Raw genomic sequence first — 18,134 nt, 5'->3', positions numbered from 1 at the left:
CCTCCCAGCCGACATGGCAGCAAACCTATCTTCTAAAACAGAGTCCAATCTCTTAAAGCCTCAGACAGATCAGCAAGAAAAGGGGCCGACGACATGGAAGGGAGATGCAGAGATGACGTCACGGCAACAAACGATGACGACACAGACGAGTGAGGCAGCGCAGGGGAGACAAGTGGGAGTGACGTCATCAATAGAAGAAGCAAACGCAAACTGGTGGAGAGATACAAAATGGCTGATCCTGTGACGTCACTGGTGGGGCTGATGCCACAGCTTCCCTCCGAATCTAAAATTAAAGAAACTGATGAAAAAGCCTCCTCCCTCTCGGGAATCAAATCAACTACTGAGGAAGAGGGAGCGACATTACATAAATCAGTCTGAGGGCCTCCCAATACTTCCAACTATGAATCAATGGAAGAAAAGGTAGGGGACAAAGGCACAACACTAGCATGGGGTGTGATCAGAAACACAAGCGAAAACGAGCAATGAACCAGGTAAAGGCCGAGAGAGGTCAACCACAATTCTTATCCAGCCGGTTTAAGAAAAGACCGACGCTGTGGCGTGGGTGCATGGTCCTTGACCAACCACTCTTCACCCGACCCAGCTAGGCGCTAGAAATTATCCTATTGTTAAGGCCCAAGGTTTGTTAGTGTATGAACAATTGATAATAAAAAAAAAAAATCTAAAAATGCTTATACATGGGTACATATCTTGATAGCTTTATCACAAATACAGTTATTAGTGAATATTTCACTGTGAAAAATACTGTATATAGACAAATTTTCAGCAAATAATGTGTACAATAGTATATGTTCTTTAGAGAACTCTGCAAAACGGTTAGTCTGCAAAATGAAATTGTTAAGATACAATAAAGTTTTACACATACTTACCTGGCAATATATACTTAGCTTATGTCTCTGACGTCCGACAGAATTCAGAACTCGCGGCACACGCTACAGGTAGGTCAGGTGATCACCCCTACCGCCGCTGGGTGGGGCGGTAATAGGAATCATTCCCGTTTTCTGACAGAATTTTTCTTCCTCCTATCTCCTGAGGGGAGGATGGGTGGGCCATTAAACGTATATATCTGCCAGGTAAGTATGTGTAAAAACTTTATTGTATCTTAACAATTTCATTTTACACATGCAACTTACCCCGGCAGATATATACTTAGCTGATTGGCACCCTTGGAGGAGGGTAGAGATTGTTACTCAATATGAATAGCAATTCAAAAAACAGGGAAACAACTTTGTTGTAGGTACTATAAATAAACTTAAATACCTTGATTCCTACCTTATTGGGCAGAAGACTTCATGAGAAATGTCTATGAGTCTGCTTGCCTCAAGAGTTCCAGTGAGGATGAGACTATCACTGAGAACCTTCTGGATCATGTCAATGGGGGCGAGCACCCGCTTACTCGACAGAGCCTTATTTGGATCATACCCAATGGGGCCTTATCCCACTTACATGGTAGAGCCTTCACCTTTGTCGTATCAACGGGGACTAACCCTCTTACAAGACAGAGCCTAGGTCCAAAACATTACAAGGAGCATGAAAACAACCAATCTCGACCACCCTGACCACACTACTTTGTTATACACTACGAATTGAAAATGGTACTTTTTCCTGACCACTTTCAATCGACCATAAAAACAACACCACAAGATTAAAATTCCTAATCTATCTAAACTAAGCTAGATTGGTTTCAGCCCCTGTCCCAGCACCGAATCCGCAGACACGTAAGGTCCGAGAGAGAAGCACTTATCATAAGTCACACGTACATCTCTCAAATAGTTAGACGCAAACACAGAATGCATCTCCAATATGTGGATCCAATTAAGTCGTTTAACGACATATTCTTGTGGAAAGCTAATGAGGTTGCTACGGCTCTGACCTCATGCGCTTTCACTCTCAGCTGCCCGAGGTATTCCTCTTCACAGGCAACATGTGCTTCTTTAATAGTTTTCTCTGATAAAGAATGCCTGTGCATTCTTTTGACATCATTCTTCTCGGATCTCTACCGAGCACCAAAGGGCTCTCTGAGTTTCCTCCCATTTGTTTTTTCCTCTCTAGATAGAACTTGAGGATCCTTACCGGACACAAAGTTCTCTCTATTTCTCTCCCCTACCAGGGAAGTCAATCCTTTAACTTCAAACGTCCTTGGCCAAGGCTTAGAAGGATTCTCATTTTTTGCTAAAAATAGGGGGTTAAATGAACACACTGCAGAATCCTTCCTGAAGCCCACTGTGCCTTCTAAAGCCTGGAGTTCACTAATCCTTTTAGCTGATGCTAATGCAAAGAGAAAAATCGATTTTCTAGTCAAGTCTCTGAACGTTGAGTTATTGGGAGGTTCAAATTTCTCTGACATGAGAAACCTCAGTACCACATCCAGGTTCCAGCTGGGTGGTCTGGCTGTCTTGGACTTCGAAGTCTCAAATGATTTAATCAAATCGTGTAAATCCTTGTCATCCGTGATGTTTAGCCCTGTATGTCTAAACACAAGGAAGCATACTTTTATAACCTTTTATAGTCGAGACTGCAAGGTTACATTTTAGTCTCAAATATAAGAGGAAATCTGCTATTTCCGTCACCAGAGGTACTGGAAGAGGATACATTCTGATTCCTGGCCCACCTTCGGAACACCCCCCCCTTCCCACTTCGACTGGTACACACGCGTATAGTTTGACGGTCTCCTGGTTCCCTTTGCAATTGCCTTTGCAGCAGCGCGTGAAAACCCCTTCGCTCTGACGAGTCCTTCGACAGTCTGAAGGCAGTCAGACCGAGCGCGGGGAGGTTTTTGTGGTATCTGTCGAAGTGGGGCTGTCTGAGAAGATCGTTCCGTAAAGGAAGGTACCTTGGAAAAATCTATCATCCATTCCAGTACCTCTGTGAACCAACCCTCTTGAGCTGGCCAAAATGGGGCGATTAGGGTCAATTTTACTCCTTTCGTCAGAACAAAACTTCTTATTACGTTTCCTATGATCTTGAAAGGAGGAAAAGCGTAGCCGTCTATTCCTTCCCAATTTAGGAGGAGGCCGTCTATCGCTACTGCTCTTGGATCTGAAATCGGAGAGCAGTAGTTCTCCAGCCCCTGGCATTCCAATGAGTTGCAAACAGGTCTATTTTTGACCTTCCCCATAGGTTCCAAATTTGATTGCAGACCTCTGAGTGTAGAGTCCACTCCGTGGAAATGACTTGATCTCTCCTGCTCAACAAGTTCTGCTCTGACGTTTTTCTCGCCTTGTATAAACCTCGTCAAGAGTGTGATGTTCCGCTCCTTTGACCATAGAAGAAGCTCTTTCGCCTTCTTGTACAGTGAGAGGGAGTGAGTCCCCCCTGTTTTCTTATGTAGGCTAGAGCTGTCGTGTTGTCGGAATTTACCTGCAACACTGAGTTTGCGACTTGGGCTTCCCACTGCCTGAGAGCCAGATGCACTGCCACTAACTCTTTCTCGTTGATGTGCCAGGACACCTGTTCCCCACTCCAGGTGCCTGACACTTCTCTCGGGCCCAACGTTCGCCCCCCATCCCGTCTCCGATGCGTCTGTAAACAACACTAGGGAGGGGTTCGGTAACTGCAGCGATAGTCCCTCGTTCAGTCTGCCTGGTTCTAACCACCACCACTGAGGTTTTTCTTTATCTCTCTGGACAGAGGAAAAGATTCCCACAGATCCTGATTCTTCTGGTCCCAATTCTCCTTCAAGAAGAATTGAAGAGGTCTTATGTGAAGCCTCCCTAGAGAAACGAGCTGTTCCAATGAAGAGAGGGTCCCCCTAGAAGACTCATCCATTCCCTCGCGGAACATTGTTCTTTCTCTAGGAAGGTCTTCACTTTTAGAATGCACCGTTCCTGTCTTTCTATGGACGGAAACACTTGAAAACCCCGAGAATCCATCAGAATCCACCCAGATAGACAATGCTTTGCTGGGGATCCATCTGGGATTTCCCGAGGTTCACTAACAGTCCCAGAGACTGAGTCAAGTCCAACGTTGATCTTAGGTCCTCCAGACACTGATCCCTGGATTGCGAGCGAATCAAACCAATCGTCGAGATACAGCGATATCCTTATTCCTTTTAAATGCAGCCAATGTGCTACATTTTTCATCAATCCCGTGAAAACTTGGGGAGCTGTGGAAAGACCGAAACAAAGGGCGCGAAACTGATATACTTGGCCCTGTATCATAAATCTTAGATACCTTCTGGACGAGGGATGGATGGGGTACAATGAAAGTAGGCATCTTGGAGATCCAATGACACCATCCAATCTCCTTTTCTTAGCGCTGAAAGAACTGACGACGTCGTCTCCATCGTGAACGTTGTTTTGATCACAAAGTGATTCAGAGCGCTTACGTCCAGCACTGGTCTCCACTCCCCAGAGGCTTTTGGTACCAGAAAGAGGGACGATTGTAAAATCCTGGTGAATTGTCTAATACCTTTTCTATCGCCTTCTTTTCTAGCATCTGTTGCACCAGATGTAATAGTGGCTTGGTTTTTTAAAGGATCTCTGTATCTTGCCGCTAACTCCCTTGGAGTGGATGTTAAGGGCGGTTTTTCCCTGAAGGGATCAGGTATCCTCTCTCGAGGATCGAGAGGGACCAGTTGTCCGCCCCTCTCTGAGCCCAGACTTTCGCGAACCTCAAAAGTCTGGCTCCTACTGGAGTCTGGAGGACTCCTGTCTCACTGCGGCTTCGAGAATGGCCTTCGAGAAGATCTTCCTCTCTTGAACCGGCCTTCTACTCTTAGTTGCGGGTCTTGAGGTTGTTCTTCCTCGAAAGGGCTGTTGGAAAGACACCTTATTCGCTGTTCCCCTCTCTCTTAGCCATCGGCACAGCCGGTTTAAGCCTCTTGGCGGACTGAGCAAGAAGATCCTGCGTAGCTTTCTCCGACAGTGATCTGGAAATGTCCCTCACTGTCTCCTGAGGAAAAAGGTATTCCGCGAGAGTGGGAGAAAAAAGCAAAGAAGATCCTCTGTAATGGCGAAACAGACTTGGAGAGAAACGAGCTACTAAAACTGCTCTCTTTTGGAGCACTCCTGCTCCAAAGAAGAGATGCTACTTCTGTGGATCCATCCATGACTGCCTTGTCCAAGCATGAAAGGACACTTGATAACACCTCCATAGTCACGAACTCCGGATCTTGCGCTCTTTTTGCTAGAGCTCCTAAGGCCCAATCCATGAAGTTGAAGACTTCAAGTGTGCGAAATAGACCCTTGAGTAAATGGTCCATCTCGCACATTCCCCAAGACGCTTTAGCCGACAGTAGAGAGCGTCTTCTAGAAGATTCTACTAGAGCAGAAAAATCCGCGTTTTTGCGGAGAAGCCGGAAGGCCTAACCCCATGGGTTCCTTCGTGTCGTACCAGACACCCGGCTTACCTGTCAATCTAGACGGAGGACACAAAAACACCGTCGTCTTACTGCCTCCTTCTTAACCAGGAGCCAGTTCTCCAGATTCTTGATGGCCTTCCTCATAGATAGAGTTGGCCGCATCTTGACAAAAGAGGGGGATTTTGCCAACTTAGTACTTGATAGCAGAGATCCCGGAGAAGGAGGAGCAGCTGAACACAGCGAGTCCCCAAACTCCTGAAGAAGTAATGCAGAAAGTCTCTTATAATCAGAGACTCCTACTTCTTTCGTCTCTTCCTCCTCCGAGACTTCCTCCAAAGTTACATTCGGAGAGGGAGACTTCTTCGGTGAAGAAGTCCTGGCAGGTATGCGACTCTTATCCTTCAAGAGCTCGTCCGAAGGAGCCGCCAGTTCAATACCCGAGATATGTTTCCTCGGTAAAGAACAAAACTCTGCTTCACTTCTCTCCCTAGGTTCTTGATACCTCTAGGAGAGGATCGAGAGCCTGAGTTATTAGGCTCTTGGCGCCTATCCGGCAGAGAAACACTCGTTTCTATTCTCGAGCGCCTACTATGAGTAGGGCGCGAATCCAAAGTCAGGATCCTTTCAGGCTCTTGGCGCCTGTGAGGAGAGGCGCTTGCGCCTACTCTTCTGTAACTCTTAGGAGTAGGGAGCGCGCCTGACAAAAGGCTCCTTTCAGGCTCCTGAATCTTACGAGGAGAGGCGTCAGAGCCTACTCCTGATCTACCAGGATTAGGGCGCAAATCCCTGGAAAGGCTCTTTTTAGGCTCTTGCTGCCTTTGAGGCGAAGCGCTTGCGCCTACTCTTGATCGTCTTACAGGAGTAGGGCGCAGATCCTCGATTAGGCTCCTTTCAGGCTCTCGACGCCTGCTAGGAGAACGGTAAGCGTCCGCTCTAGATACTCTTCCAGGAGTAGGGCGCGAACCCCTGTTTAGGTTCTTCGTAGAATCTTGGAACCTACTAGGAGAGGCGCTTGACTCCCTTGAAGAAAGCCTATCATAAGGTCTCGAGTAACTTAACGAATCGACTCGATCCACAGGCGTCCTATCGAACGTTGGCGCCTTCTAGAACAATAATCCTTAGAAGGAGAGCCTTTCTCGCTTCTATCTCTCTTAGTAGAGCGCTCTCGTTCTTTCCTACCACTTGCAGAGGAGATCCTACTCCTCGGAGATCGTTCGACAGATACGAACCGATCGTCTTCTCGCAAGGAGACTCTTTCCTTACTCCTACAAGGAGAGGATCTAGCGCCTACTTCCTGCCGCTTTGCGCTATGACTCCTAGCTTCCGAGCTTCTACGAGGAGAATACCATCTTCCCTGTCTCGACGAAGTTTCAAAGGAGTCGTCTACTCTAGGAGGCGAATAGGCTCTTACTGGAGAAGATCGTCTATCATACTCCTCCTTCCTAACCGACCTCTTGACTGGAAGAGAGGCGTCCTTCCTGCGAGAAGGCTCCTTGCGCCTACTAGTCGAAAGCGAGCCTACTAAAGAAGAGAGATTCTCTTGGAGGTCCAACAGGAAATCTCTTAGTAGATGACCGAATCCCTTCTGGAGAGGATTCCGGATCCTTCATAGCCTTCTTAGGTGCAGGAGAATACTCCGGAAAAGGCTCCGGGCTGGAGTCAAGAGCGCCTACTCCTGGAGGTTTCCAGGCTCTCTTGAGAGGGCGCGATTTGTAAGAAGAGCTCCATCCTCGTTTAGGAGAGGACGAATCAGAGTCGGAAAAACACTTCCTTAAGAGGCTTTTCCTATAGCTCTCTATAGCAGCCTGGGACGAGTCTACAGGACCTGCTGAAGGGACGCCTGACCGTTGGGGATACTCTACATCCCCCTTGCGGCTTTCGACATTCTCCTCCCCTGGTGGGCATGGGAGTCTGAAAGAGGTCTAGGCCTAGGAGCGATGCGGAGTCGGTCAGACGCCCCCTCCACTGCACTGGGGACACTGCAGTTATCACTAGAACACTTCACCCTTACCTTGGTTTATATCTCGCAATTGCTGTTGCAAATTGCGGATTGAAGCTTCCACAGCGGCTCTCTCGGCAGACACATCTGCGGGTTCGCTGCGGGGGGAAGGAGCTGAAACCAAAAAGGAAGATGGCGAAGCTACTACAGGGTTAGAAATACTATCCTGTTCCGCAGAACAGGATCTACTTGAACTTCTAGCTGAAGCTTTTCTAATCCTATCCTTTTCTAACTTTCTAACATACGAAGTTAGTTCTTTCCATTGTAATTCAGTTAAGTTCTCACATACATCACACGTATCCTTAACCGAACAATCCCTCCCCCTACATTTTACACAAACAGTGTGAGGTCCAAAGTAGCCTTAGGCAACCTCACCTTGCATCCCTCATTTACACATACTCTAAACAGAGTTCCAGGTGTTAAATCGGGGGGGGGGGACATAATTATAACTAAATCCAACACAAAGCGTATGCCAACAAACCAAAGATCAAATACTTCCCAAATAATCCTCGGCGAAGCAAGCAAGAAATTCTAAGCGGAGCTACCAACAAAGTTGTTGTCAGCACCGGCGACAGAAAAATTCTGTCAGAAAACGGGAATGATTCCTATTACCGCCACCCACAGCGGCGGTAGGGGGTGATCACCTGACCTACCTGTAGCGTGTGCCGCGAGTTTTGAATTCTGTCGGACGTCAGAGACATAAGCTAAGTATATATCTGCCGGGTAAGTTGCATGTGTAAAATCTGGATATACATAATGAAATCAAGGTTAGGGGCAAAATTTTAAAGGATCGCATGATACATGAGATCTGATGATACATGAGTACATACACAAATTATCATTCTTTCTGATGCTGTATATTTTTTTGTTTTATGGAATGTTATTGTTGGAAATGAAATGTGCCTGTGTATTTGGGAGCACCATTCACTATGAAATCTGAAAAAACCCAAAAACTGAATCACAGCTTGCCCCAGGGCTTCGATAGGAAAGGGATTGTAATTGATACAGTTAATAAAGGCTTCTTTACAATAGCATAAACTTCAAATCCAAATGGCCATTTTTTTACTTTCATGCATAGAAAGTTATATCTATTGCCAGGAGGTATGAAAAATATTTCTACTATAAGGAAAAGTACAACTCACAGCATTACTTACCGCTTTTATTAGGATTACATGTTCCCTGATACTTGACGATATGTCGAGTCAATTCTGACTTTGATACAAATTCTACATTACAGGTCTCACATTTGTTTGACCTCTCTGCAGACCCTCTGTAATGAAATGATAATGAAATTTAAGTGGTACCCCTAATTTGTATTTGTACATTAACTGGAAATTTCAAAGGCATGCTTACTGGTAAAATATGAAAAAAAAACAAAATATAATACGCAACACGATATGGTGTGAAACTGATAATAAATAATTAAAGCCAAGAAATGGGATTGTAACCAATCTCCTGACTAGTGGTAACACAATTGTAAGAACTTGAATAATGTAAAAGTTTACATAACAAACATACCAAACTCCACTGCTTATACTTTCAGAAACCTCACAAAAATATCTATAATATAAGCCAATTCTTGAAAGGATTTTTTTTAAGTATTCTAACTGCAGAAAATTTTTAACAAATATCTGGATTGTATCAATTGTGGGTTTAAATATCCTTTAAGTCATTGTGGCTATCAGATATATACATGAGATACAAGTCGTTGTGGCTATCAGACATATAAATAAGCTACAATATGTTTAATTCAGTGAATACTTTCTTGACTTTTTTCCCTTTTATTTCAAATGCGACATGGTCAGTCTACTGAGCTTCAGCTTGCTACGCATGTTCAAAGTCTCTGACATGTTTCAAAAGAATGTATGCTCAATATGTCCACTAAGATCCTGCTACCTGCATATAAATACAACCCTTTTTCCTCATTTTGCTTGCTGTAAATGATTGTGCTAGGCATAAACTCAGCAAAATTTCACATTACATTAACAAATACTTCAAGCATTTCCTATGTTAATACTTCAAGCATTTCCTAAAGTCCTTTGGACATATACTGCATAGTCTACTTGCATCATGATAATAACAAAAATTAGCAGGTGGTTACAGTAGCCATATATGTGAAATACTTTACTTACCCATGAGTAACGATATGTGCTTTGAGAGAAGGACGATCTGAGAAACCTTGGCCACACAAATGACAGGTATACATACTAGCTCCTGAGTGGGTCATCATGTGCCGCTTCAGTTCTTGCAAACCACTAAATTCCATATTGCATACTTGGCACTGAAACAGTGCATTCTGCCCCTGGTGGACCTAAGGTTAAATAATAAAAGCACTGTATAGAAGTATATAATTTATGAAATAATTCAACAAGTATGATTCACTGATTAAAAGGTAGTTTAACCATATTTCTAAATATGACATTTTCATAATAAAATAAAATCTTACATTATACTTACCAACTAATTAAATTGCTATTAGTTTCACTTATTCGCAACATTTTAGATTCAGAATTCGTGGTAGCGACACCAATATTGTGTAGGTGACATCAGTCTCCCCCCAACAGAAAGAGGGTTAGGAACAACACAGCAGACCACACTCACTCCATTTATGCTTATGTCCATCAGAGGGGAGGAGGGAGGGCTCTGATCATGCAATTATAAAATTTTCTTTTATAATAAAAATGTAATTTTTATAAAAGCAACTTAACAAGTAATTACATAGTTGATTCTCAAACATTAAGTCATGTAATGAATTAGAAATAGTAAAGCTGCTAGCATTGAAAGCGATGCTTGCCATTCCTTGTTATTCAAGACAGCCTGCAGTAGAAACTGCCTCTAGTTGGTGTTCAACTTAACCTGTAGTGGGCCGGCAGTAATTGCTACCAAAGCCTCAGTGAAAGTTATGCAGTCTCAGAACTACCCTAAGACTAGCCACACTTTCAAGGCGCCCATGCACTGGGTGCAGTACCATAATAAAATCAACCAGATAATGTTGTCACCTACACTTAAGTAAACCATAACCCATCCACTAAGAGTGCCGAGTGCTCCAGGTACATTGTACTCTCCAGGCTCCCGAAAACTCCAATGCTTCACTACAAGGTGAAAGTCTGGCCAATAGGAGAGAATCCTATGCATCCTTCTGTGATACTATGCCAGTAACTAAAATTCACAAAGTACTACCAAATTCTAAACACTTTAAAAATTTCTCAAAATTGTGAGAAACAAAGAACAATCATACTATATTAGTAGATCGAATGTCAAATGGACATTAGATATATATAGCACTTTAAAGCAAATGAGGTAAAGATCGTTCCTATGTCTTTAGCTTTTAAAAACTCTCAAAATTATGAGGAATGAAGAATGATCATACAGTAGGTTGAATGTCAAATGGACGTAAGATATATATAGCACTTGAAAGCTAATGAAGTAAAGATTGTTCTACTGTCTTTAGTTTTACTAGGAGGAAAATGCTTCTCCTAAGTCTGACTGTGTTTCAGAAGACGAGGTCCATTACGGTAAAGGGCAAGATTTCTTAGTCAGAGGACGAGACAAGTTCTAGCCATAACATCCTGGTGATAACTTGCCTGAAAATCCATTTCTAAGAAATACCAGACCATTCAGCCATGTAGAGAGCTCTCTATTCCTCCTCAGCGCAAAGGAGCACTTTAGGTCCAAGAGAATGAGCTGGTGCCAGAATGTAGTTGTTGTCAGGTGTTCTAATCAGATATGGAGACCAATTCTTGCTAAAACAACATAGTTCCTGGGCGGCCTTCAAACCTAAACATTCAGAATAAAAATTTCTATTCTCAGCGCTATTGAGTGCTCAGAGCAAGAGCTGGCATCATAGCAAAAGCTGGTGCTGGGCTGTTGTTGTGCCAGGAAATCAGGGTGCCAGGCTAACTATGAGCTGGGGTGAAGCTTGGCTCCCTTGGAAGACACAGATGTCTGTAAACTCTTAAGGGAGAAAGAAAATGATCCAGGTCTTGGGCCAGTCCCAGTTCCTGACTAACATCCCAGGGAAGACGAGTAAATTATCTTCTTTATTCTTTGCTTAGACGTGTCACAAACATTAAAAAAAAAAAATAAGATGAGTGTGCCACCAAACTGTCTCTGTGCTTACACAAGAGTTATGCAAAGTTCAATACCTCATAACAGTGCAGTTGCAAAAGGGACACAGATGTCTCGCAGAGGAGATGTAGGGCCCGAGAAACTAGCTTCTGAAAATCGATCCCCAGGTATGTAAGACAACAAAAAAAGATTCCTTTCCATGACTTGCAAAGGTCCCTGTAATACGTATGGAGAGACCTCACAATTGAAAGTCCTCCGTGTCAGTCTGAAGACTGTCTAGTAGATCTGAAGCGAGACCATCTGAAAAAACAGGGCAGGGATAGATCTTGTAAGATCCAACCTCAACCGAGTAGGTTCAGAAACCATGATACAGGCCAAAATATGGTTAAGCCAATGACATAATTTGGAGATAGTCTAAACATTGTATAGTTCCTCCTTGATCGTGATGAAGGGCCTGAGGAGAGGAGGTTTGACTGATCGGACTATAACATGGAATTTGTTGCACATGCTTTAGGGATGGTATAGTCACAAAAGGAGGAAGATACAGATTCCTTGGAAGGGCAAACAGGACCCAGACATGTCTGTCCCAAAGATTCCACAGATCCCAGCAGTCAGTGAATCGACAGTCCCCTCCTGATGACACAGTACATCTGACAAGACTCAAGTTCTACACACCAACCAAGGGAATAGAAGGCTTGATTGATCTGTCCAGGGAAGACATGGGGTAGAACCTTTCTTAGATAAAATATTAGAACTGTGGTTCTGTCTGAATGTTACCAGAGTACAAGTTCACTAAGGTCAAAAGGCATTGGGGTTATGCGAAGAAACTTTCAACTAAAAAGAAAGTGAAGGGTTCATCTTTCCAGGGATTGCTCCCCAGAAAACCACGAGCTACTGAGAAGACTCCCCAATCCAGCACCAAAGTATTGACAAGACATTCATGACTAGGTTCGTGGATGAAGAAACTTCTTTCCTGATAGACTAAGTTCAGACGGATAAACATTTAAATATAAGAGGACTAATGACTCTAGAGAAAACTTGTGCCGTTATGAGGCCAACACTCAGGTCCTTGCATTAGGAAGATTTTGTCACATAAGAAGGGTCTAATAAACTTCCCAAGCTGGTGGGACAAGGAAGGGTGCTTTCCGCACTTATAAAATCTATACTATTGCCATGGAGAGCAAATGAAGAAGTTGTTTGGTCTGTCCTCTATCATTTGGGGTGCACTTATCCTGAAAAACATGCCAATTCACAGGCCAAAGAACAAACTAGTAGGATGTGCAGAACTGCAGACCACCATAAAACTAGCTGGTAACTCTGCAGACTAAAATACCACCAAGAGAAAAACGTCAACATCCATGTAAATTCGACAAAAATTGAACCAGACAACGCTCAGCTTGAACTCGACGATACACTCGTGTAGAACTGTACTCAAGAGGAAAATCTGAAAAGTTATTAATGACTTCAAAATTTCTATAGCTGTAATAATCTGGGCACCATGAGTTCACACTAGACGTACAAGAATCAACTGCTCAGACGAATGCGCCAGGCACCCAAGAAAGACAATAGGAAGTGCGCCATGAGCTAGAGAAAGGGTCCAGATAAATGGAGATGGCGCCTCTCTTCTAGTTTGGTTCCATGAAGCTCAATACTGCAAGAGTGCCAAGAGTAGAAGTTTTAACTGCTGACATGAAGCAGAGAACAGCCACTGTCAACTTGTAAACCCTCAGATGATTGAAGTGCCATTAAATCTATGGCCTTCAAAAATGTGGAACGCTGCACTATGCAGGGCACTAATTTTCCATATCATTCCAAAAAATATGTGCACTACCAAGCAAGCAGAAGACTCAACATTAATGTCTCGGGCATGAAGGTGAGAAATAGGGCATAACTCTCAGACTGTCTGAAAACAGTGATTCTTGGGAGATGGAAAAACTCCAAAATTAGAGAGATATGACTGAAAAAACAACAGGACTCCTCTGGCTAGTGCTCCTGTTGTCAGTCCTGAAGATTAATCTTCCAATAATTAGACAAAAGGAACTAGATCCAGCTAGCTCCTAGAGTGAGGGCAAACAAACAACACTTGTCTAGTTCATTAAACAAAAGCCAAGTTCCAACCTTGACTGATGAGAGCTTCCTTCAACAATTCAATGACTCTGGCTCAGATGTCTTGCCTGGAGGTAGACTTGGGCTCTGTTCAATAGGAAATGGTACACCAGACACGACAACAACATGATCTAAATTTCAGGTGCTGAACCATAGGAGGAACTATCACTGGACACGATAGGTTGACGTCAGGAGCCTGAGAGATGTCAGACTGAGAGGTGGATGCACTTGTAACTGAACCTTGCAGACCTGGAAGTTATCATTGGCGCTTGGTGCTTGGGAGCTTGGAACTCGGCATTGGACGCCAATTGGCGGCAACTATCAGTGCACCAAAACTGGGAGATATGCCTTTTCAACAGCTGGGAAAAATAAAAAAAAATGCCATCAGAACCATTGGTCTACATCAGGCTCCATAACTTTGTTTACACTACAATCCTGAAGGAGACTCTTGCCCACACAGGGATCATTATCTTGTTCACACTGGGATTCGTAACATAAGAAGTCAGGGCAACTGCACTTTATAGACTCCTTTTCAATGGTTATCTATCAAAACCTGCAGACAACAGGTTCAATTGAGGGTAACTATCCGGGGGCAAACCCCTATGGACATCCATAAACAAACAGTGCATTTTTCCTGGTTTAGGGGAGTCTGACAGGGACTGGGTTAGGAAATCCAATAGGGCCAGATAGCTACATCCTCCACTTCACATCCAGAAAAACGCCTTTCCAGTGCCTGTCTGTCGATACCTGGGACCAGCAACAGGTTTGACTGGGGGGGGTTACTACTTGTGTGATAACTCCCGACCTCCCTTGGCCTTCCAGTTTGCCTCCTCCCAGGTTTAGGGGAGTCTGACAGTACAGTACCTTCTGACTAGGAGAATCGAGGGACGAACAGCCACCTCCTCCACTGCACACTTCACTATCAGAGGATTAACACTGCTAACCCCGACACAAACTGGCAATGGTACGAAAGGAAGCGAGGGAGCCAGAAGCAAGAGCAAGTGGATAAAAAAGAAGGGGCTACTAGCAAGAGAAAAAAGCACAAGGGGCTGGCACTGAGTGTTATCTGACAGTAAGCACCCATGTACCACTATAAACAACTTAAGCTGTAGACGTCACCTGTGTAGCATTTACTACATCAAGTGCTCGGCTCCCACTGGGCACTCGGGTGCCACTGTGCATTTGGCTGCAATTGACATTTGGCACCACTGGGTCCTCGGCACCAACAGAAACTCGGGTGCTATGGCAGCTCAGCCACAACTAGGCACTCAGGTGCCTGTATGATATGTGCATGCCTTAATCTAGAGTGAAGCATATGACTAAAGAAAGGATCAATCAGGTATATCTCACGGCCAGGTGAGCTCTGGTGCCAGACATATAATGTCGTTGGGCTAGCTAGTAGCTATCTGTGTCAATACAAGCTCAGCATAGCCACTGCTAAAGCAACAATCACAATGTAAGGTTAACTTTGTTTGGTTTTATGTACAGCCCTACACAGGAATGATTCAGTCTCTGGAGGAGCTTCGTACATTTATAGCTCCTGGATTGATTGATAGATTATGAAATTTAGGTCTTGAAGAAAAGAAGAGTCTTTAGTTCTTTATAAAACTTGCTTTCTTCTTGTAAGATCTTCATGGCATTTTGTATAGTATTGGTTTCTCTATACCCTTTCACCCTAAACAATTCTGGAAAGGAAAGGGTGATAAGCTTTTGCAATTTTGTTGCAGTAGCGAGCAAGACTGCAAATTCGCTATTAAGCAAAATGGGTGAAACACATAATGACAAATTTATTAACTAATCAATAATAAATAATAATCCTGGAAGCAGTGCCTTGCAGAAATAAAATTCAAAACCAAAATCGGTCTGGTAATTAATGCAATACAGGCGGTCCCCGGGTTACGACGGGGGTTCCGTTCTTGAGACGCATCGTAAGCCGAAAATCGTCGTAAGCCGGAACATCGTCAAAAATCCTAAGAAAACCTTACATTTAATGCTTTGGGTGCATTGAAAACTATGTAAACTGCATTCTTATGGCATTTTTCATCAAAAAAACCTTCAAATATTGATTATTTTGCATTTTTGGTGTCATACTTCATCTCCCAGATGAGCGTTGTAGGAGTCGTAACCCTGGAACATGCGTCGTAACCCTGGAAATAACGTCTATTGACAAGAGTCGTAACCTCGGAACGTCGTAAGCCGACACCGTCGTAACCCGGGGACTGACTGTATTTACGTTACTACACTACTGGATAAAGATGGTAGCGAATGCAATTTTAACATTATTATGCTACTTGTCTATCAAATCGGGAACACTTTAAGTTGTTACATTAGTCATCGTAAAGATGAATTAATCTAAAGATTGTAAGTTTGTTACTGAAACGGTATTATCATACAATATCGGGTCTGTAGCAACCGTGAATATCGGTTCGACAAACTAATGTTTACATTATAGTCCAATTTAGCAAAGGGTAGTTATTCAATTAACTGCAATTTTGCGGTACACGCTAACTTTTGATGTACTATTCCATCAGAAACAACAAAACAAGGAAAAACTCATCCTGAAACTTTCGGCTGAAGCTACTCAACTTTCGGTTTGGATACCAAAGTTCGGTAAATAACCAGCAAAAATTGAACATCTGACACCTGATGTTATCACGAGGAGTCACAGAAACGGAATGAGTATGGGCCACTGAATTGTTCATATCCCTCTTGCTAGGGGGGCGAGACTGGTGTCACCCACAATATCAATGTTGCTAACATGAAATTTGAATCTAAATTTCTATGAGTAAGTGAAACTAATAGCTATGTAATTACTTGGGGAGTTGCTTATATAAAATTCAATTTTCAGAGCACCCACAGCGGACATAAAAAATTAACTTTATGACATACTAAGAAAATCGGTTTTCAATATCGAACAGATGATAAACCTATGAAGCACTGAAATATACTCACCTGCCTTTTATGTGACACCAAAAGGTATTGGTATTTGAATGCTTCATTGCATCTATTGCACTGAAAGACACCTGGATGGTCCAGTAAAATATCACTAGGAATGTCACTGCCATCGTTGCTCCCCTCGTCATCATTCTCCTGGCTTTCTTGGTAGCCATCTGCTGAGTCATCCTGACCACCTCCATCATTCTCGAGGAAGTGTGAGGTATTTGGAAGACTTAACAAGAAGTGTTCAGCTGGTAACACAGGATTTTCACTCTTCTGGTCCTCTTCTAACACTGTTGTTAGTAAGTCCAATGGGTTAATTTCAACCACCTCCTCCACATGATTATAAGAAGAGGAAGGCTTTTCATCTGAATTTCCACTTTCCACATCATTTCCATTTTCTACTGGACTCATGTGTTTTTCACTGTGAGAAACTTCAGCACTAATATTTGTATTATTTACATTTGGCTGAGTGTCTGCATCTTGTCTGACATTAACCTGTCTGGCAGTGACCAGACTGGCATTTGGGAGTCCCGCAACACTAACAGTATTCATCTCTTGTCTTGTATTTGTGTTTTCTCCTGAACTGACTATACTAACTAGAGGGATTTGCACATTTTCAGGCATGTGATTGATTTTAAATAATTTCCCATCAACTATAAACTTTAATTTATCGTTGCTTCCACCTTCAGTTCTCACTTCATCAGTTCCATTCTGCAATCCTTTCAAACTACCTTGTAAAACACTTCTATTGATATTATTAATTTCAGTTTTACTAACACCATTATGGAGGAATTGCTCTTCAGTTTTATGTTCACCACCATTCACAAGAGTTGTTGGTTTACACTTGTTTATTTTTGTGTTATCAGGGTCATGATCTAACAAATGTTGCACAGTTGAGACAGTTCCCTGAATTTTTTTACCACATTCACCACACGTATATACCTGAAAAGAAATATAAAATATCATAAGCAGTTTTAATAATTGGAAGGCAATAAAATCATACATACTGAGTCAATCATACTAAAATCTGTTAAAATTCTACAGTTTAACTATAGTACTTAGTAGTTACCAATCCTCCAATGGATATCAGGAAATAAATAAATTAGTCTTACTATCACTATTTTCACAACCCAATTTTAAAAAGTAAAATGCCTAAGAGCCCAAATAAGGAAAGCTGACCAAAGTAAAGTATAAACAAAAAGGGATATAACAATGAAAAATAAACATGATACAGTACTGCTTGCTTATAAGACATAGTTTTATCTTAAAAAAGATTCAGGAAAATCATGGTACATCTTACAAGGTGAAAGTTTAGTGTACAAATCCACATGATTTTGGAAACGATTAACAATCCTACCCTCAGATAAACAAAACACACCAATTTACAAATCCTACTTAGATGAAAAAATACAAACTACTGCAGTCTCTTTTATCATACTATATAAATAAATACAACCAAATAAAAATCAAACAAATATACAGGCAGTCCTCGGTTATCAGCAGGGTTTGCATTCCAACTGCATGAAAATAAAGCTAAAATCGCAGATAACGAAAAATTGGCTATTATTTGTGCTCACTGCCGTCTGTTAGGTATCTAATGTCTGATCGCTTGGCGATAGACTTTTTGTTTTTTTCCTTACGGCTGTTATCCGTAAGTAATGTTTGGTTCCTCTCATCTCCCTTGGATATCTTAGTAGAGAG

At 42.7% G+C, this 18,134-nt stretch overlaps 1 protein-coding gene across 1 annotated transcript in view; it reads right to left on the bottom strand.

The window, feature by feature from the left end:
• Positions 1-18,134, bottom strand: part of LOC135212221 (gastrula zinc finger protein xFG20-1-like) — a 143,635-nt gene that overhangs the window by 46,465 nt on the left and 79,036 nt on the right. Inside the window, exons 7-9 of the mRNA XM_064245663.1 lie at positions 16,446-17,375; positions 9,452-9,630; positions 8,474-8,589 (exon numbers count right to left, since the gene is read on the bottom strand). Of these exons, the coding sequence (XP_064101733.1) occupies positions 8,474-8,589; positions 9,452-9,630; positions 16,446-17,375 (1,225 nt within the window). The remainder of the gene's footprint in view (positions 1-8,473; positions 8,590-9,451; positions 9,631-16,445; positions 17,376-18,134) is intronic.

The sequence above is a fragment of the Macrobrachium nipponense genome, chromosome 40 (assembly GCF_015104395.2).
Source record: "Macrobrachium nipponense isolate FS-2020 chromosome 40, ASM1510439v2, whole genome shotgun sequence".
In the NCBI taxonomy this organism is placed as follows: domain Eukaryota; kingdom Metazoa; phylum Arthropoda; class Malacostraca; order Decapoda; family Palaemonidae; genus Macrobrachium; species Macrobrachium nipponense.
The sequence above is the reverse complement of the archived record's forward strand: the minus strand, read 5'-3'. Positions and strand labels throughout refer to the sequence as shown.